General features: G+C 35.0%; 1 protein-coding gene across 6 annotated transcripts in view; it reads left to right on the top strand.

Moving 5' to 3' along the window:
* Positions 1-22,115, top strand: part of MINDY3 (MINDY lysine 48 deubiquitinase 3) — an 82,173-nt gene that overhangs the window by 4,169 nt on the left and 55,889 nt on the right. For 3 of the 6 annotated variants that reach the window (XM_008002371.3, XM_008002370.3, XM_073018752.1), the window contains exons 2-7: positions 7,598-7,677; positions 12,852-12,912; positions 14,515-14,688; positions 17,809-17,860; positions 18,773-18,887; positions 21,482-21,555. In XM_008002371.3, coding sequence (XP_008000562.1) covers positions 7,598-7,677; positions 12,852-12,912; positions 14,515-14,688; positions 17,809-17,860; positions 18,773-18,887; positions 21,482-21,555 — 556 coding nt within the window. The other 3 variants (XM_037983363.2, XM_037983364.2, XM_037983362.2) reach the window with 3 other exon arrangements.

The raw sequence follows: 22,115 nt of genomic DNA, 5'->3' as shown, positions 1-22,115 counted from the left end.
TGGGCTTTCAGTGTAGCACAATTTTTGTTACATAATATGAAAAAAAAAATGAGATTTAACAAATAACTTAGGAAAAATGAAGGATCCATTAAAATATAAATATAAAATATATTAAGAGTTAATACACTTGGGTTAATTTAAGGTTTAAAGGCATGTTTGGGTATTTATTTTAATGTGATTTACTATTCTATCAAAGTAATAAAATGATACACCAGCATCATTAATTTTTCTTCCGAAGTGAAGTTAATACTGTGGATCACCTCATTTCAAATATTTTTTTGTTTTTGGAAGGTTTTAACATTCTCTTATGTAAGTTTTTCCTTTCTTCAGCATACCTAAATTATGATTTGCATAACAGCCAATATTTTGTAATTCGTAATTGGTAGGCATATACGACAAAATTAATTCCTTGGTACTTTGAATATATAATTTGTTTTATTCAAATACTTCAAAGTGTCTATCATAATATATTTATACTATATTTTACAGCTTTTGAAAATCTTACCTAATCTTTGCAACATCCCTGAAAGATAACAAAGAATAAATGTAGTTATCCTCATTTTTTAAGATGAAAGGTCCAGTTGAGATATTTGACTCAGCCAGGATATCAAACTAAGTATTTCTATAGCCTTGTTTACATGGAAGACTAGAATTGTAGAAGCTATAGTTGTCAAAATGGTGTGCATAATGTGTGTGTGTGTGTGTGTATATATATATATATATAGTAAGTAATATGAAAACAAGAAATTGAAAACTTGCGATGAGGTTCATGGCTCAGGTTTACCCTGGTTCTGAAATATAAAATGTGAAAATGAGAAAGACTTTTCTGTGATCTCTGGTACTGTGTAATGTGATATGAAATTGTATACGTAGGATTGGGTGTTTTAAGATGGATAGTTTCAGACCTAATCGGGAAAAATAGCCATTTATGGTAAGTTAAGTCCTTCTAAAACTAGGAAATAATTGAGTATGAGAACTCTTGACAAGAAAAGTAATGCTGTGTCCTAAGGAATTCAAACTTAAGTAAAACCTTATTATAAAAAGAGAAGTCTCCTTAGCATAGTCCTGTTTTAGGATAGAATACTTAATTTTCATTTAGCTGACTTTATTTCATTTTGGCTCTAATAGCCTTTGTCCATTATCACTTAACACACTGAAACATGTATATTGGAATTAAACAGAAATTGGCATGAAGCATAACTGCTTAGAATTCTCTCCATGGGTTTTTAATATTCAGAGTGCAAAAGCAACTCACTATAAGGCAGTTCCAACTAAAAGCCCCACTCATGGATAATTGGGTTACGTTATTTAAATTTTTAAGGAAGGCAAGATCCATTACTAATTCAAACTTTAATTTCATACACGAAAAGTTTAGCAGATCTTAATTTCACCTCTGCACTTGGGTACAACATTAGGGGCCCTTTCCTTATTCTCAGTAGGAGAAGAGCTGGCCAAACAGTGAAGATTTCATCTCTTCTTCCTAGGTTGGACCTTAAATTTGGTTGTTTTAACATAACCAGAAACCTTAGTTGTCACTTTCCTTATTAACTTTGTTCCATGCATCTTCTCTATTCCAGTTCTCCATTTGTCCTATTTTTGATCTCCCAGGCTGCTATGTATTGCTGGAGAAAATTGTGTCCAGCACCGATACTTAAATCTTAGCTGAGCCCTTGGCGCTTCTGTTAGTTCTTTCCTTATGTTTTTTGGAATTAACACTTTCCTCAATTCTGTACCTTTCTCATTCCTCTCACTCTCAATATGTAACACCTCTTCACTTTTTCATTTTTCCTCATATGTTTAACTTAAAAGTCTTCCAAAATTTACTTCTTCTCCTAGGCCAGTGGCTCTCAAGTTTTTGGAACTCAGGTCCCCATTACAGTGTTAAAAATTGTTGAGGGCTTCAATATGAAAAAGTTAAAACTTAGTGAGACTTTGGCATTGTTTTACATTTTTGCAAATCTCTTTAATGTTTATCATATTGGAAGACAGCTGGATTCCCACATCTGCTTCTCCATTCTTTGGCAATATATTGTTTTGGTTGAAGTGGATGCAGAAAATCTGGCCTCACATATGTAATTGGAAAAGGTGTAAGAAGTATGGTAGTGGCCTGTTTGGATAATTACACGTAATCTTCTTTAATACCACACCAAAACTTGATGCGTCAGAGTATTGTAGAGATTAGTTGCAATACGAAATCTAAAACTGAATCACATAACTTTTCATCCTCTGTTAAATTGAAATCTTTTGGTCTGTCTTGCAGTTCGAGTGGATCTCTTACCTGTGCATTAATTTGTAACAGTATGCATCAGTGATTTGGAAATTATTGGTCTACTGACAGTCTTCCAAATGTTGATGTATGTCATGATAACCGCACTAGAAGTCACGTTTGTTTCTGTTACCAGTGAGCTCATCAGAACAATCTGTAAGCATTGAGAAGCTGTCAGACTCACAGTGGTGGACACAAGTTTTCCAAGTTACTGCTTGAAAGCTGGAAATTTTATCACTGGCTATTTTCCTTGAAATGTCAAACTCGGCCGGGCGCGGTGGCTCAAGCCTGTAATCCCAGCACTTTGGGAGGCCGAGACGGGCGGATCACGAGGTCAGGAGATCGAGACCATCCTGGCGAACACGGTGAAACCCCGTCTCTACTAAAAATACAAAAAACTAGCCGGGCGAGGTGGCGGGCGCCTGTAGTCCCAGCTACTCCGGAGGCTGAGGCAGGAGAATGGCGTAAACCGGGAGGCGGAGCTTGCAGTGAGCTGAGATCCAGCCACTGCAGTCCAGCCCGGGCTACAGAGCAAGACTCCGTCTCAAAAAAAAAAAAAAAAGAAATGTCAAACTCACTTATTTCTGAGAAAATGTCAGCCAGATACTCAAGTCTGAATAATTGTAGCTTATTGGTAGTTATACTAGGTAAAAGTAACACTCCATTAAAAAAAAAAAAAAAAAAGTAGCTAGTTCAGCTTGCAATTAAAAAAAAATTACACATATACTTTTCCTTGAGATAACGTTTGAGCATCATACCCAGTATGTAGCAGAAGTGCTTTATGGGTAGTTTCCATTTTGTTCCACGGAATATATTTTTAAAAAGACACTGTATTCAAGATCAAGATGTAATAAAATTAGTAGTTTTGACTGCAGCAGTAAGTGTGTTCTTAAATTGGCTCTGTATGGGGGTGTTTTTTAGGACAGTGACCACTAGGACAGCTTGATGTTACTGTGTTGATTTGTGCTAAGGAACCAGCAATGTAATCCACCATAGCTTTTGTACCATTACTGTGAATGTCAAAACAGCGAAATGGGCAAATCATGTCTTAGTTTTATCATTTAAATAATTGTAACCTCCAGTGGGCACCCTGAAGGGTCTCTAGGACTTCCAGAGGTATCTGTGGACCACCTTTAAAAGTCTTTCTCAGCTCTTTTTCAGGACTTGGAGACCTTAAACTTCTTCTTTTCCATATAATCGTTTGTTCCCTTTTCTAAGTCATGCCTTTCAGCCTACAAAGTAATAATTCTTTATCCAACTACCCTTCAAGCTATCATTCTTTTTCCCTTCCGCCAAACTTGAATATAGTTGTCTGTTGGTGTCTGAGGGGTAGTGGGTTCAAGGACCCCCCTGCAGATACCAAAATCCATAGACGCTCTGCAGTATTTGCATATAACCTACACACAACTTCCCCTATGCTTTAAATCATCTCTAGATTACTTACAATACCTAATACAATGTAAATGCTATGTAAATAGTTATTACATTGTATTGTTTAGGGAATGATATGAAAAAGTCTGTACATGTTTAAGACAGACCCAACCATCCTTTTTTTTTTTATCACCCTCAAATATTTTCCATTTGTGTTTGGTTGAATTTGTGGTCACCAAACCTATGGATATGGACGGCCAACTGTAGTTTGCTTTTACTATTTCTCTTTCTAATCCGAATTACACTTCAACCTTTAAAATTTGGCTACTCTTCCTAGTGCTGTAAATTTATGTTTTTAGTATTCCCAGTGACATGCTTAATCTAGTATTTTAATTTATATCTTTATTCAGCAGCGTTTGTCATAGTTGACTACTCTTTGCTTCTGATTTTTCCTTTCTAAGAGCTCAGTTAATGTGCTTCTCTCTTATCCTTCTAATTTTTGTCAGTCTTCTTTGCCGACTCAGCCTCTGCTCACTTTTTAATGTTCCCAGCTTCATTATTTTTGTTCTACAGGTTCTCATGCACTTTAACTGACATGTTTAAGATGATTGAAATTGCTGCCTCTAATCCTGAGTCCTGCCCTGAGCTACACACTTACATCTCCGATTTCTAAACGTTGCCAAATGGTTATCTCACATTTTTGAGACTGAACTTGTTATCCCTAGAAACAAACACCGCCATTATCTTCCCTGCCAAAACGTCAACAGGCATTAATTGAGCAATAGCTATACAACATACTGTGGGAAAACAGTGATCAGTAACACAGATACAACACCGGTCAGGCAAGGCAGATGATTAACAGGTAAACAAACAATAACTACAGATTATGATAAGTACTGGTTGTGCTGGGGGATGACGGGAGATACTACTTAGATAGGTTTGTAAGGAAATATCCTTCTGAGGAATTAACACCTAAAGTGAGACCTGACAAATAAGGATTTATCTATATGGAGAGTAGAGGAAAGAGCATTTTCATGTAGAGAGAACAGTAAGCATCGAGGCTACAAGTAAAGTCTCTGGGATGTTCTGAGGACCTAAGGTCACAGCAGATAATGACTGTAAGTGTAAACAGGTCAGCTGGATTGATAGATCATACAGTGTCTTCCAGACCACAAAAAGGAGTTTGGATTTTATTTTAATTGCAATGAGAAGCCATTGAAATGTTTTAAGCAGGCTGTGTCAAAATCTGATTTCCATTTCTAAAATATTCTTCTGGCAACTATGGTGAATACTTGGGGACTGGACAGGAGGGAGGAAAGAATAGGGAGACGTGGTTGGAAACTCTTGACAGCATTTAAGGTCAAAGATTATAGTGCTTTTAACTATAAGGTGAACTGGAGATGGGATGGAAATGAACATGTTCAAGATATGTTTTGAAGCCTTGAAGCAGGAAGACCTTATCTTAGGGTGAAACCTAAAGATAAGTTTGAGTTTTCCAGAGAAATGGTTAGCAGGTGTTTCAATCAGAAGAAACATCATGTACAAAGGGTAAGAGACAGAGAGAAAATGAAATATCTCAGGACCTGAAAGAAACTCAGTGTGCCCAGAGTCTGAAAGGAAGAATGGCAAAGGGTGAAGAGGGAGATGCAGGCAGAAGCCAGATTATACAGGACCATGTTAAGGGACTTAGACTCTGTCTGTGTCTGGAGTTTCTAATCTGGGCTGTATTTGGGAATTACGTGGTTATAACCAGTAATGGAATTTCTGAGAGTAGATGAGATTACTCAGGAAGAATGCATAGAATGAAATGAGCATAGATCCTAAAGCCAAGACCTGGGGAACATTAGCACTTAAAAGCAGTGATCATGGAGACAGAAGAACTAGAAAAGCGAAACTTGGAATGAAAAGCCAAGGGACAAAGGTTTCTCAGATTTGTGGTCAGCATTTCAGGTTGATTCTTTGGGAGATTAAATAAGATAAGACTTGGGAACTAGCCTGTACTGGTCACTGATGAACTTGGGTGAGAATGAGTTTGGTTCACTCATGGGTTGAAAACCAGATTAGTGAGGGTTAAGTAAATAGGTAAGAAAATTGAGACAGGGTATATATAGATGACTAGCTGGGCTTTGGGAGGACAAGAATGATGGAGTGCTGGTTGGAGTTTTTGGTGGAATCTTAAGGTTTTGTTTTAATATGTGAGATAAATGTTTATATGCTTTCTGGAAGAGATTGAAGATAAAGAGAGGAGGTGGGATGGAATGGCACCCTCTCCTTTGCTCTCATCTGGTGTCTCAAGCTAGAAACTTCATAAACAGCTCTAATTTCTTTTGTACCAAGCCATTGCCCTACTTAAACATACTAAATAAATCTTATTTTTACCTCAGAAATATTACTTGAATATACTTTCTCTTCTCCACGCTAATGTTGCTTTCATTAGGTCAGCAGCATCTCTATAGGGATGTTGAAACAATTTCTTCCTGGTTCTGTTCCTTTAAAAAAGGAAAAAGAAAAAAGCCCAGTAAGATGATATTACTGTTTTACTGAAGGATCTCTGCTGGTTAAGTCCTGGCTCTTTGGCCCTTTGCAATATTAACCACTTGTCATCTTTCCTGCTGCCCATTTGCTGGCACCTCCATCCTACCCCCATGCTACCCTTTAGCTATGTTAAATTTTCTCTGATGTATAAACATTCTCTCCTCTTGGAAAACTTTTTTTCTTTAATTAAGGTATTTTCTGTAGCTGAATTTTATTCATTCACCTTTGCCTCTCTGGCGAATTGCTGTTCAAGATGAGCCTGGAAGTTACCTGTTATGATAGACTAGAGCATGCCTTTCTGTGTCCACAATACTCTGCATTCTTCTGTTACAACATTCGTTTTTCCTTTGTTTTAGTAATTTTCTGTTCGTATGTCTCTCTTCACCTGGACTAGTGGCTCCTCCAGACCAGAGACTGTGTCATCCAGGCATATATCCTAGATGTTTGGCGTAATATCAGATGTTCATTAACGTGAAGTGATTTGGCTGAATGACTGAATAGGAACAGTTAATGGAATTTATAGATTCTTAGCATTTTGGAATTGGGATTGATTATTTTAATGAGAACACTGAGGCCTAAGCAGGTGAAATGATCTTCAAAGGGTTATCCAGATGGTCACTGGGTTCTCCCAACTTCTCACCTAGGGCCCTCTGAAGAACTTCCACTAGTTGCTATCAGTCAATGCTGGTTAGGTAATATTTAAGGTGGAGCCAATATAAACACATGTACTGTCTATGATGCCATTGTGTTGCTCTGTCGCCCAGGCTGGAGTGCAGTGGTACGATCTCGGCTCGCTGCAAGCTCCGCCTCCTGGGTTCACGCCATTCTCCTGCCTCAGCCTACCAGGTAGCTGGGACTACAGGTGTCCACCACCACGCCCAGCTAATTTTTTGTGTTTTTAGTAGAGATGAGGTTTCATCGTGTTAGCCAGGATGGTCTCAATCTCCTGACCTCGTGATCCACCTGCCTTGGCCCCCAAAAGTGCTGGGATTACAGACATGAGCCATCGTGCTTGGCTGATGCCATTTAATTTTTAGCTTATAGAATGTGAGTGAAAGATTGAAATGATACAATGATATGGTATTTAAAGAGTTCTAAAAATTGTTTGAATTAGTAGATTAACTAGTCCTCCTCAGATGAAAAGTCAGATTTAGTGTCATTTTACTAAAGTCCATACTTTATCCTTCTAGAGGAGTTCCTGGGTGCAAAATTGTGTGGGTATATGTACTCTTATGTACATTTTGGGGTGGGGGAGCATAGGTTCTATTGATTTTTTTTCAAAAGGTTCCTTAATCTGCATCTCATGACTTGAAGGTATTTTGCTGTTGTGATAGGTGATAGTTCTCAAAGCGAAGTACATGAAAGATTCTTTTAGCTGCTACTTGAATTATATTTTTAATCTTTGCTACTTGCTTTCATTTTTAGGGTTTGTGTTTAGTGAATCAGAGGGATCTGCATTAGAACAGTTTGAAGGTGGCCCCTGTGCTGTTATTGCACCTGTTCAGGTAACATAGACTCCTTTACCAACTCCTTAGAGGGACATGTTGAAATCTTTCATACTTGTTGTTTTTTAGTGTCTGTACTCCATATAGTAATTATGAGACATGATCAGTTAACTCCTAGCTTTTGCTCTTGTAAATTACAATAAATATCCAAAACAAAAATGAATTCAGAATATTGATGAGTTGCACAACACTAGCCTTTTGACTATATTTTCAAGGAAAAATAATAGGTGTTTCGTGACTTTGAGAAAATTAGGAAATTTCTTGACATCTTTAATATAGAGATCCTATTAAGTAATAACATGTTATACTTTAGATTGGTACAATCGCTGTAATTGTACTATTTTCATTTGTTCAGTCTATAAAAGTTATTTTCTTAAAGTTGAAGATGATTTCATATTTTTATAGCCTATAACTTTTTCAAATTTGAAATAAGTTGGCAGCTTATACTATTTTATGCTATAACTTTGACTTTTCTGATTGAAATTTATAACAACTGACTTCAAACAATTTCAAAAACCAAAAGTTTTTCTTTGCACAAAACATAAGATTTATCAAAAATGTCTATTTGATTTGGAATCTTGATGTGTTACATTGTTTGAATTTCAAAGGCTGATTCGCTCTAAACTGTTAAATTGTTAAAACTAAGAATTGAATTCTCAGTTTACCGCAATACTGATGTCTGTGAATGACAGTGTAACTTTAGAACTGTTATAAAAGAACTGTTATGAAAATTACAGCTAATTTATTGTTTTAACCATCATGTTTTGAAAATATATATTAATGTGGCATTTATTATTCTTTGGGTATAAAGAATGCATTCTGGCCAGGTGCAGTGGTTCACGCCTGTCATCCCAGCACTTTGGGAGGCTGAGGTGGGTGGATCACAAGGTCAGGAGATCCAGACCATCCTAGCTGACATGGTGAAACCCCGTCTCTACTAAAAATACAAAAAATTAGCCGGACATGGTGGCAGGTGTACATAGTCCCAGCTACTTGGGAGGCTGAGGCAGGAGAATGGCGTGAACCCGGGAGGCGGAGCTTGCAGTGAGCCGAGATTGCGCCACTGCCCTCCCCTGGGTGAAAAAGCACACTCTGTCTCAAAAAAAAAAAAAAAAAAAAAATGCATTGCTACACTGTTGGCTACAAAGTAAATTGTTTCTCAGAAGTTGTACTCTATTTATTTACATTGCTAAAAATATATTTTTGTAAAGAAAAAAATTATGGTTGACTCGAAAATATATCTTTTATAGATCATTTTTTAAGTTTTTTTTTTTTTTTGCATTAGGAGAATTTTTTTAAAATGAAGAAAAATTTGAATGTCCGAATCTTGCCTTGGAATTATGTAAAGTGAAGAATGAAATTTAACTATAAATTAGCAATTATAGCTGTTGTACTGAGTAACTGAAACAAATTTTGGTTATTTATAGTAGGAATGTTATCTGAATTTGAAGATTCCTTTGTTATGTCCATATGTAAATTAGATTATATAACTACTGTCCCTCTTAATCCGTAATAGCAAGGTTTTTATTGCAAGTAGTGCATGAATATAGTTAAACGGAGGGTATACCACAGGAGTTTCCTATTTTGTAAAATACAGTATATTTCAGTAGTGGTAGTTATTTTTGCAAGTGGGGTGCTATGCAGTGATGGTTATATTCAAAATCCTGAACCTACTTTTCTGTATCTTTGAGGTAGTAATTAAGTTTAAGAATCACAGCCGGGCCACCACGGCTCACGTCTGTAATCCCAGCACTTTGGGAGGCCAAGGCAGGTGGATCACCTGAGGTCAGGAGTTCGAGACCAGCCTGGCCAACGTGGTAAAACCCCATCTCTACTAAAAATACAGAAATTAGCCAGGTGTGGTGGCAGGCGCCTGTAATCCCAGCTACTCGGGAGGCTGATGCAGGAGAATCACTTGAAACCAGAAGCTGAAGGTTGCAGTGAGCCGAGATCATGCCACTGCACTCCAGCCTGGGCGAAAGAGTGAAATTCCATGTCAGAAAAAAAAAAAAAAGAATCACATAGGCCAAGCACAGTGGCTCACACCTGTAATCCTAGCACTTTGTGAGGCTGAGGCAGGAGCATTGCTTAAGGCCAGGAGTTCAAAACCAGGCTGGGCAACACAGTGAGAGCCCTGTTCTAAAAAAAATTAAAAAATTAAAAAAAATGAAAAAATTAGCTGGGCATGGTGGTGCACACTTGTAGTCCTAGCTACTCAAGAGGCTCGAAGGAAAGGGTCTAAGCTCAGGAGTTCAGGGCTGCAGTGAGCTATGATCATGCCACTGCCCTCCAGCTTGAGCAATAGAGCGAGACCCCATTTCTAAAAAGGGAAAAAAAAGAGTCACGTAAAGTTTTATTTATTTACTTATTTTATTATTATTATTTTTTTGAGTTGCAGTTTTACTCTTGTTGCCCAGGGTGGAGTGCAATGATGCAATCTTGGCTCACCGCAGCCTCCGCCTCCCAAGTAGCTGGGATTACAGGCACGCACCACCGCACCAGGCTTATTTTTTTTTTTGAGACGGAGTCTCGCTTTTTCTCCCGGGCTGGGGTGCAGTGGCGTGATCTCGGCTCACTTCAAGCTTCTCCTTCCAGGTTCACGACATTCTCCTGCCTCAGCCTACCTGGTAGCTGAGACTACAGGTGCCTGCCACCACGCCTGGCTAATTTTTGTATTTTGTAGAGACGGGGTGTCACCGTGTTAGCCAGGATGGTCTCAATCTCCTGACCTCGAGATCCACCCGCCTTGGCCTCCCAAAGTGCTGGGATTACAGGTGTGAGCCACCACGCCCGGCCACACCCAGCTAATTTTTGTACTTTTAGTAGAGATGGGGTTTTTCCATGTTGGCCAGGCTGGTCTCAAGCTCCTGACCTCAGGTGATCCACCCGCCTTGGCCTCCCAAAGTGCTGGGATTACAGGCATAAGCGACCACACCTGGCCGAGTCACGTGCACTTTGTGAAGAATTTTGTGTGTATTAATATTTCAGTTTAAAAGTCAAAACTAAGTTATTAAGGATGACTAGAAGTGAGCAAGTACATATATTAAAACTTTTTTAGAGTATAAAAATTAGAGCATAATACTGTTTAAAAAGAATAGGCAGAATAATGGAACTAAATAGCTAATATAATCATAGACCTCATTACCTGTAACAATTTACCCGGAATTTATCACACCAGGAATAAAGGAGGAGCTAAGATCGGTGGTGAAATAAAATAACGTTTGATAAATCCCATCCAGATGACTTGTTAGCACTTTGAGGGGAAGATAAGTTTAGATCATTTTGTACCATATATCAAATATATTTTTGGAATAATATTTAACCATAAGAAAACTTAATGTATCATCAACACTCTAAGAGAAACAGTGACTTCCAAACTAATAAATATTTTCATTAAATATTAGCAATAAAGGGATATTGTCTTTCTTATATAAATGACTTGTAGAAGTTAATTAGAAAAACACTAAGATTCAGGGTGAAATGGGCATAGATATGCAGTTGTAACAGGTGGAATGATGCTTTACGACCAAAGAATCAGGATGCTCACCCTCACTGGGAAGCCAGAAAAGTAAAAATAAAATCTGTAACTAGATTCTATTTCTTACTTTTTCTCATCTTTAAAAATAAAATTACAAATGCCAGTGCATGTAAGGGTGGGATGATGCTGGCACACTCATATACTGCCATATAGTACAAATTTGTACTTTGATTTTGGGAAGGAATTTTAAGCTATAATTGGAACCATGACAATGCAGATTCTGATGCAATAGTTGTGTTTCTGTGAATCTTTTCTAAAGAAATACTAAATATGGAAAAAGTTGTATTTAAGAAGGAGCTTGTATATTAAAGTAGCAAAAAAATTGCAAGCAATCTAATGCGCAATAGTGTAATTTAATAAGTAAATTTTGATAAATAGCTTGATAGACAAGTAGCGATTAAGAATTATACTTATGAATTCTGTAGAAAAACAGAAAATACATTCATATGCCCATTATGATTCACTTGTCATAAAATTAAAACTAGGTATTAAAAAACATGGGAAGGAAGTATGTCAGAATGCTAACAGTAGTTATATTGGCAGTGAGGTAATGAATCTCCCCATCTCACTTCTGAAATGTGATGTAGTTATACTGTTCCACTTGATGGTTGTTGCCATTTTGGGGAAAAATCAGAAGCACTTGATTACAGTATTTGTAGACTTTATGCCTATGTAAATGGAATATTACTTAGTTTTTTGTTGTAATACCTTGAATTGTTTATTGGTGCCAGGTACTGTGCTAAGTGCATTACATAGATTTTCTCATATAATCCTCACTGTAACCTTTTGAAGTTTGTACAGTTATTTTTAGTTAGTAATAGTGGAGCCAGGATTCAAACCTAAGTTTGCCTGATTAAAAAGCAGTCTTCCTAATCTGTACACTAATACTTTCAAACACAGGTGAGGAAAAGTCATCATTGTAACCTGTTTTTCTTGGACCTGCCCTCTAGAGATTCAGATAGAGTAGGTGGAGCCCAAGAACCTGCAGTTTAAACAAGTCAGGTGACTGGGATGTACCTACCTTTGAACTACAGTTTGAGAAGGAGACACTTCCCTATGCAGCTTTTTATCAAATAGCCAATGTAACATCATTGACTCGCTTAAGGGGAAGTTTAGAAATCCATTTGTCTTTTCTTCTGAATCTTGGAGCTTTTTTAGTTAATCTTGAGCTCCCGATAATAAAGTGGTGACTGTAATAGTGTTACTTTTGTGTCGTAGATGAAGGCTAAGGGAACAGAACCACTTTTATATTTAGATTTCTTTTACCTGGAGGAATCTAAATGAAATGTAGACTTGTTCCTGTTCTACAGGGCTTTCACTTTGTGAATAGAGGAGTAAGTTTCTGTGCTTTTCGGTTATTCTGTTATGTGAGTGAGTTCTTCTACTTGTCAGAAAATATGTACTGTGGAAGAAGAAGAATTTTATGAATCTAGAATCAAGTTTATAGTAGTATACTCTGAATAAATAACTCTGCACAGATTCTGTCAAATGTGAGGGGAACCCATTTGATATCTTTACAGAACTGGTCAAAAGATTAGAAAGGGGTACAAATGATTTTTTTCCATGTTAAAACTGAAGAATGATATGATGTATGGTTATAATGCATTTCACTAATTATTGCTTCAATTGTGTGAAGGCATTTCTTTTGAAGAAGCTCCTGTTTTCTTCTGAGAAGTCTTCTTGGCGGGATTGTTCAGGTATGATAGCTGTCTTTTAAAAACTTTTGCTTCATCCTCTGCTTTAATAGAGATGATCTATGCAGGATTCATTGGCAATAGTTTAATTACAATTATCTGAGAAAATTAAGTATCAATGGGATTTTTTTTTTTCCTGAGGTTTCCTTTTAAAATGTTTTAGAAAGTGTCATGAACAGTGACTTCATATTTCCAAATTTGGTTTTCTAACCAGGGGTTATAAGACATGATGGTATAACTAAGGGAAAAACCTTTGGCTTCTTGCTAAAACATGGTGCATTTCCTAGAACTGTTAGGTGGCAGCATACAGTAAAGAATAGTCATTTTTCTTTTTTGGTCTTATTCAGCTGTGGGCAAGACCTGAGAATTATCATTATATTCCTGCATGTTTTAGTATAATACCTTACACAATGCAAATACTGCAAATAATTTTGGATGAAGTTGCAAATGAAGCTTTCATAGCTTATGTAACATGAGCTTCTATACCCAGAGAGATGTGATGCCACCTTATAATAAGAATTTGCATTCCATGTGACAGTTTACAAAGGTCTTTCCTTCACATACGCAATTTCCTGTGAACCTCACAATACCTTCTGGAAGAAAGTAGGACATACTACAATCTCAGTTTTGTATCTAAGGATGTAACAGCTTACATTCCAAACCATGACTATAGAATCTACTAATGATTTTGAATTTAAGAGGTAAGGTATCACTTCCATAAGTTTTAAATTAATAGGTGAAATAGAAAAAAAATTTTAGTAGAGAAGAAACTGTTTGAAATACTATTGTTGAACTTTTAATAAAATTTATACTGTTTCTTACACAGAGCTATATTCACTTTGATAAAATATTTGTAAAGCGTTGTCATAAGTGTCATAAATGCTGTGGTGATTATAAAGTGAACAACATCGTTCCTGCCTTTAGAAAACTGTTAATCCATTAGGAGAGACAGAAACCTCCTTACATCATACAATTTTTGAAAGCTTCAGAAAGTGATACTACTTCTTGAGAGTAATACTGCTTGAAAAGAGAGTGCGGCTAAGGTTCAGAAAGAGATGGTCTGAGCATTTGCGCTATTTTCTGTCAAATCTGTGTTCTAACCGCTGGCGTCTGCTGATGTAATGCATTGTGGTAACATAGGTGCTGACAGTATCTCATCTCACTATTATTCCTTTGGGACAGGGTGATCCAGGACTTTAGACTAATTCAGAAGTGAGGGGAGAAAATAGAGGTCTCAACAGGCCTTTCCATTGTGCTCAGTTCTGCAGTAAATTTAGGAAACCTCATGGCTTAAATGCTGCAGTTGCTAACGGTTTAAGAAAGTGATGATCAGTGTCAGATTGTGATCTTTCATAATGTTTAATTCTGCATTTTTCAGGATTATTTTTCTACTTGATGGTTTTATTTGGATGGCTTTATTTAAAATGATATTTCAATTCACAAACACATTGTTTTTCTGAAACATAATTTAACATCTATTTAGAGATTTTTTCCCTGTTTTTAAAATGCTTGATTTTCATCAACACATTCTTACTATTGTTATTCATGACAGAATTTATTTTTTTCAGAGGAAACCGTTATAACTTATGCTTTGGTTATTTTTAGAGGAAGAACAGAAGGAACTCCTTTGTCATACCTTGTGTGATATTTTAGAAAGTGCTTGTTGTGACCACTCTGGATCATACTGCTTGGTTTCATGGTTAAGAGGAAAGACAACTGAGGAAACTGCTAGTATTTCTGGGAGTCCTGCAGAGTCTAGTTGCCAAGTGGAACATTCTTGTAAGATACATTTTTATTTCCTGAAGTTTTTTTCTTATTCCTTTGTTTTAATGAATCTATTGAATATTTTGAATAAAACGTTACATTTTCATAACATGTATTCTTTTCTAGCGTAAGCTTAATTAACTGAGCCTTAATATTTTTTATTTCCATTTCATTTATTTTAATTACCAGAAGATATTACTTTTTTGCAAAAAAATGCATCTCTTAAAATAAACTTTTTAAAGTGTTCTGGTTAACTTCTGCTTGATAATAATCTCTTTTGAGCTTTAGAACTCTTATTTAGAAATAATGATATACTTCAGTTTCAGATGCCTTAATGTTTGCTTTGGTATTGCAAAGTTTTTTTTGACATCAGAAAATTTCATAAATTTATCTTTACTTGCTTCCCAGAGCAAAGATGGGGACATTTCTCTTCGGTGCAAGCTGTTGCTTTTCCTTCTGAATTATTTGGATTATCTTTATACATATAGATTATTTTAAGGCAATTTTAGTTATGCCTTAAGTTTTTCATACCTTGATTGAAGATAAGTTAAATAATAGCTATTCTCATTATTCATAAAAATTATATATTCCGTGGTCTTTAACTTTTGAAAATTCTTATGTAATTGACCCGAAAGCTGCCAATGTGAAATGGAGACAGCTAGTGGTACGGAAGCTAGTTAAGAGTTGCTTTTCTGATTTGCTTTTCAGGAGTAATCTTGCTACTTGATGGTTTTTGATAATTGGTAGTCCCAAGTGCTTACGTTAAATAAGTGACTTATTCTACCCACAGAGCATCACATTAACTATCATCTCTGTGGAAATTTTTTGTAGAGAGATTACCTACCTGAAAGTACATTTCAATTGTATGTGATACACATTCTTCTTTCCATATAGTATTATCTGTAAGATGCTGTTGCCTCCCTGGACTAAAATGTCTCTGTGTTGTCAGTGTCTTTTTTCTCCTACCTTTGCAGTTAAAATGCCTTAAGCCTGGCAAATTCTAATAGTAGTACATTTGCAAGGAATAATTTTGAACACTTAAACAGTTGAATGATGCTTCCTTTTGAAGCCTTTGAAACATGGCCTTTCCAAAAGAACTTAACATATTTTAGAGTTTATAATGACATTTGAAAACAACAAGTGGAAAACAGTCACAAGGATGGTAGTCCAAAGTGTCATTAAGATTGGTTTTAACATATTCTCCAGGTTTTACTGTGTGGATGTAAACACACTTAATAGTTTCATTTAGGATATTAACATTTTGAAAGAGAAATTGTTGATCTTTTGAAAAATTATTTTTGAAGATTATGTGCTTAAAGCCAGTCTGTATATTGATGTGTGAGAAAATAGTAAGATCTTTTTATATAACATTTTCCATTAGTATCTTAGTAGTATACTGAGTGCGCACTATGGAATGTGTTGTGCATTTCTGTAGTGATAGGTTACGTTGCTGTAGGTTGAAGGGCCTTATAATGCATTCACTTTGGTACTTCAGTAACTAATTTAGATGGGCATATTATATTGAATTACGCTCCAAAAAACGTTTTAGTAATTTTCCAGTTTACTTTGTATCTCTTTTAAAAGTTGCCATGAAGTAAACCATATTTTAAATTTTTTAAATATTGTATACCTTTGAAATACTTCGTTAACTGAAAATTTGAGAATTTACTTTAGTGACAAATGAACTGTATTTATATTACAATTTTTATTCCATGTAACAATCTATTTTACCTGTTCTTTCCTTTATTCCCAGCTATGTTCTTTTTCTTGTGTTTTATATTTTTCCACCATCCCTGCCTGCTAAGCTTTTTATTTTGCTTGCCTCTTTTCTCTAAATTATTATCTTTATGTCTACTTTTGTAGTATACCCAGTAAAACTATTTAGATCATCTAACATTGCAGAACAAATAATATAATTTGGAAAAGATTAGGTAGAATTTTCATTTTCTGAAACTTTTAATGTAAAGTGTTTTCCCCTCTTGTTAATATTACTTTCTCTACAAATGTTAATTTCATTGGCTTATGTGGTGTGTATAGTTTTGGCTTGTTGGTAATGCACAGTTGTTCGCAGTAGTGAATACTCAGGTTCAATTTCAGTTTGTTTCCCACATAAACCAAGAGATAACTTCATCCATTTGGACTGCTAAAGATTTTAAAACGAAATATGAAACACAATTAGGCTTTGGAAAGCTAGCATAATGTGACATTTTAAATTGTAAATAAAAATTTAAAATTTTGACTTCATATTGAATCAATTTTCTTAACTCACCAGTGAGAATTTATATTTGATAGTAGTAAGTTTTGCTTTATAAAATATATGTGAAGTTATTCATTGTGATAAATAACTCCCCAGAGCCAAGACTATCTGGGCTCCAATCTCATCACTGCTGTTTAGTCCTATGTACTCTTGAGAGGATTTTTCTGTGTACCTCAGGTTCCTCTTCTGTAAAATGGAGCTTAGAGGGTTTATATGAGGATTAAATGAGGTAAGACATGTAGGGCATTTAAAAAAGGGCCTGGCACTTAATAAACTGCTCAATAAACATTACCTCTGATTAAAATGCTTTGATTTCCTTTGATTAATAAACATAATCTAAATAAGTTACTGAAAACTTTTTACCAGTTTTACAAATAAATGTGGAAACAAACTTAAAGCTGTCATTGAACCTGTGTAGTTTGAGAGTGTTTTGCCTTTTTATACACGTTTGTTTAATGATTAAGCATTAAACCTTAAAATTTTATATTATGAAAAGGAAGGTTAGCTCTGATGATATTACTTAGATTTATATAATCTGAAAGATTATTTAAAAGTGCAGGACACATTATGATGTGTGAAGCACTGATTATCAGTAATTTTTCATACTTTATAAACTACCATAGCATAGCTGAACTGAAATGTCTATTTAATCACCCTTCTACATTCTCAGTATTATATCCATTTTAGTTATATTCATGATGACAAAGATGTTGAAATATAAATTAATGTTATAATAAAGTTGAAAATAAACTGAGAGTTTTAAGGGAGTAAGGAAATAGGGAAAGTTTTGATTGCTTGAAAGTATTTACAGCCTGCTGTGTGTATCTTGTGTCATTTATTTGCCATGTGTAGTGCTGAAAAGTGTCTTTTATGTATAGCTGCCTTGGCTGTCGAAGAGCTTGGCTTTGAGCGATTTCATGCATTAATTCAGTAAGTAACATCGGAACATTTAAAATACTTACTCTGTGGACACATTGCCACTTTAAGTCTGTTCATCCTGTGCAAAGGTTCTTAGTTTTACATAGAAATGCGCTACTTAAAACATACATTTTAAATCCATTGCTTCGGGATTAATTTGCCTTTAAATTAAAATAGTTTGTAAATGTTTAAATTATGCTGAGTCCTTAATTAACTATCCAAATACGCTTTTTAAAAACATTAAAAAGCTTTTTCACCATTACACTGAAAAAAATCATTTTAGCTTAATGTTTTTGTGTCCTTAACAAATATAAACATTTTTAGTAGGATAAATATTAGAATTATTTCTTATTTGCCAGTATCTGTTTTCTATACCTTTTATTAAGAATGCCCATATTTTTGTTAGAGCATTTAAACTTTTTATTACAAAGTTAAAGGTAAAGATGGCTGTTGATAGAATTATGGGTGGCATTTGGTTTAAAATGTAACATTAATTTCTTTTAAAAGAAGCCGCAAATATAAGTTATCTCTGGCATTCAGATATTTGTTAAGTAATTTCTAGGATTTAAAAAGTGAAGTGTTCTTTGTGTTTACCCCCTCTTACAAGAAGGCCACTCTATTGTTTAAATAACTCTATATTATTGAAGAATTTACTGATGCCAGACAGTTCACCTAAGAGATGAAGAGCTTCCCTGCCAAGTAGGTGTTCTTTCTTAATGATACATATCGTATATTGTGATAGTTGTCAGAAATAGCTTTTGGTTTTAGTGGCTAAATTTGTATTTGAAAAATTTAGAAATGTCCCAAAAGTTTCCTGTTTGTATGTGTTATGTTTTAATGTATAAGAAAACTTAATAATTTTCCCTTTTATGAATGTAGTTAACCTCATCATGATACCAATACTTAATTCTTTTTTTCCCCCAGAAAAAGATCATTCAGAAGTTTACCAGAATTAAAAGATGCTGTCTTGGACCAGTATTCAATGTGGGGAAATAAATTTGGAGTATTGCTTTTTCTGTATTCTGTGTTACTGACAAAGGTGTGTTCAAGAAAATGCTTTTTCTGCCTTTGATTAATGTTATTTAGTGCTGTTTTTCCTGCTGTGATGAGTAATTTTATTCCTGATGCTGTTTTTAAATTCTTAGAATAAAAATCTTTTACACTGAAAATTAGTTAATTTCTGTTTCCTCAGCACTCACTCGTTACTTAAGCAGTTTCATGCTTACTTTCACCTCTGCTCTTTTGGACTACAGAGATTATCAATAATGTTCTAATTGTGAAATGCTGTCAGTTCTTCCAAATTGTGTTTCCTTTGATCCTTCCGTGTAGCACTTGACCCCTTAACCCCTTCTGGAAGCTGTTTTTGACCTTCATTCCCTTTCTTGATTTCTTTTTTTTTCTTTTTTTGATAAATCTCTGTTTGAGTTTTCTTTCTGTAACGTCTCACGATTCTTACTTTGTTTTGTTTTCTTTTATAGCTTCCTTTCCTTCTTTACCTGTTACCTCCTGCTCTTTTCTCTCCTCCTCTAAATTTTTATATTCCAGAAATTTTCTTCCCTGGATCCAGTATACCTTTTATGGATATATCATTTACTCAGGTTACCTTTATAAATAGCTATTTAATAGTTCCAATATGTCCCTTTCTAGTCCTACTCTTTTTCCCCAAATACCAGTCTCATAGCTCTAGTAACGTGTTAGTCTCAGTTGACTGTCCTATTATATCTATCATGTCTGAAATCAGACTTCTTTTATTTGACAAATGATTTTTGAGCATTGACTCTGCTAAGGACTATGTTTGTATTAATAATATGGGATATATTTTTAGTGATATGTATTTAGTGTTGTAAAAAAAAATGACACATTAATAATTCCATTATGGCAGTGTGTTTTGGCGTTTGGTGTTCTGTCTGAACCTATTAGATGGAATCAAGGGCACACTGTTTCTAGTAGGGACCATCTGACAGAGATAGGACCTTGATGCATGAGGGCAAGTTTTCTGTATGGAAAAGCTGGAGGAAATTTTTTCCAGCAGTGGGCACTGCAAGTATGAAAGTGTAAGGGATTGAGGGTATAATGCAGGTTTAGGGAGCTCTAAGTAGTTGAGCCTTAACTGCAGCATAAGACACCAGAGAGGCAATTGTGGAAGATGAGACTGGGCACGTATGTAAGAAAAGACTTAGAGTATGAAGGCCTTTCTACATACACTGTGCAAAGAGTAGGTTTCATCTGCTCAGAATTGGAACACAGTAAAAAGTTTGAACAAGGGAGTGACAAGATCTTTTTGTTGATAAAAGATGTATTAAATGGGGATAGGGAGTTGTGATGGATAAGAGTTGGTGTTTGTAGTACAAGACTAGAGTCAGGAAAACTAGAAAAGTGAGTATTGAAATAAGAGAAGCCTAAACTAGGACAGGTCATGGAATGGAAAAGAAAGGGAGCATATTTAGAAATGTAAATAAATACTTATTTGGATTATTAAGTATAAATAAGAGAACCAAAAGTGCTTAGTTGTGTAGATGTTGGGAGTAGCAGTGATAGTGGCATCTAAGATGACTGGTTTCTTATAAGTTCTTCTTGACTGTTCAGTATTCTCTAACTTTATAATGCTCAAAACGTTTGATATCTCCTGTTTCTTCTTCTTTACAGACAATAAATTATCATGCAAGTTGTCCTTCCTTGACCTGGTCTTTAAAATGATATCCGCTTCCTCATTCGTGATTGTGTTGCTTGTTGATAGTATTCATCTTGACATTATCATAGCCTGATTTGTTTTGTTCACGAGGATGGCACATGCAAGAGCTCATGCTTCTTTGTTTCCCCCTGCGGGATTTAGTCATTCATTAAAAATCTTGGTTGTTAATTAATCATCTATTTAATTCTTAGAAATGATAGAACCAACGGCTAAAGTTAAGTGAATAGAACAATGAATGGCAGTTTATCTTTGTCCTTTTTGGAATTGATGAGGTTACAATAAGTAGGTCTTCTGGTACTTACCCAGTATCTAGAACTTTTGGGAGCTGAGTGCCCTTCTGGAGGTTTAGAAAATATCAGGAAATTGGTTTTTAAGAAAAGAAGGCACTTCCTGGCCTTCTAATTTGCATTTTGTAAGTATACATTTGAATGACCAATATTTGTGAAGTAATACAATCAGAAGTAAACCTTCCGTTTTATGTACCAGTTAAATAATTAAAATGCAAGTTATTTAATGTTATATCTCTATCAGTATTCATGTGTGTATGTATTTACTGCAATAAGTTTTTACATGATCTAAAAAAAAATCAGTTTCCTTAACAGGTTAATATTCATTTAACTTTTAAATAATTCATTTATTAAATAATTTCTCCTTTCTCCAATTAAAGGTTAATTCTCTCTCCTTGCCCCTTTAACCAACAGTACATATTTCATCCATGAGTGTTCTTTATATAGAGCCCATGAAAGAAAATAAAAGATATTTGAGGAACTACTTTTTACAGTTATTTCAAATGTCCCCCCACTTCAAATCTGAGTTACTCATGGTAGAAAAGTTACTTAAATAATTGTATTAGTTTATAGTGTAAACTAGTCAGTTTTTAAACTATCATAATTTTCATTTTCATTTTTTAAAATAAGTCAATGAGTTCTTTGTTTCTTTAGGGCATTGAAAACATAAAAAATGAAATTGAAGATGCAAGTGAACCCTTGATAGATCCTGTATATGGACATGGCAGGTAATTAACTAAAATCTCTTGTCTCCTCATGTGAACTCTAGTTTTTAGAAACCTGACTTACGATAAAACATGACTGAGTCAGGTAATTTTGCTTCTCAGTGGTGTTAACAGTATAACATCTATGGATTTGAGCACTTCTTTGTTTTATGCATTGTTTGCTTGATGTATGAAATGTTAATTTCATTTTATGTATGCATTGTATTTATTGTGGCAAATATTTTGTTTTAAGATAACAGTGGGGAGGTATGTTAACAAATCCATTTATGATTTTTTAATGATAAAATTTATTCATTTTGACTTAGAAATAATTATATCTTTGTAAATGCTTCTCTGCTTGGCAGAAAAAATTCCCCATTTTCCTCTCGGACCACCCTCCTTCTCAAGCTTTTTATGGCTATTTTTACCAAAAATCAATGAAACAGTGATAGTTAACCTACTCTAATACATGAGTCCTTTTTAGACCTTTCTGCCTCAAAGATGAAAATTCGTGTATCTTTCATCAAAGACAAAATATTAATAATTATATATTCATTTTTAAAGATTGTAAATATTAAGTAAAT

This window comes from Chlorocebus sabaeus, chromosome 9 (genome assembly GCF_047675955.1).
Source record: "Chlorocebus sabaeus isolate Y175 chromosome 9, mChlSab1.0.hap1, whole genome shotgun sequence".
Taxonomy (NCBI): domain Eukaryota; kingdom Metazoa; phylum Chordata; class Mammalia; order Primates; family Cercopithecidae; genus Chlorocebus; species Chlorocebus sabaeus.
This window is presented reverse-complemented; position numbering and strand designations above follow the sequence as displayed.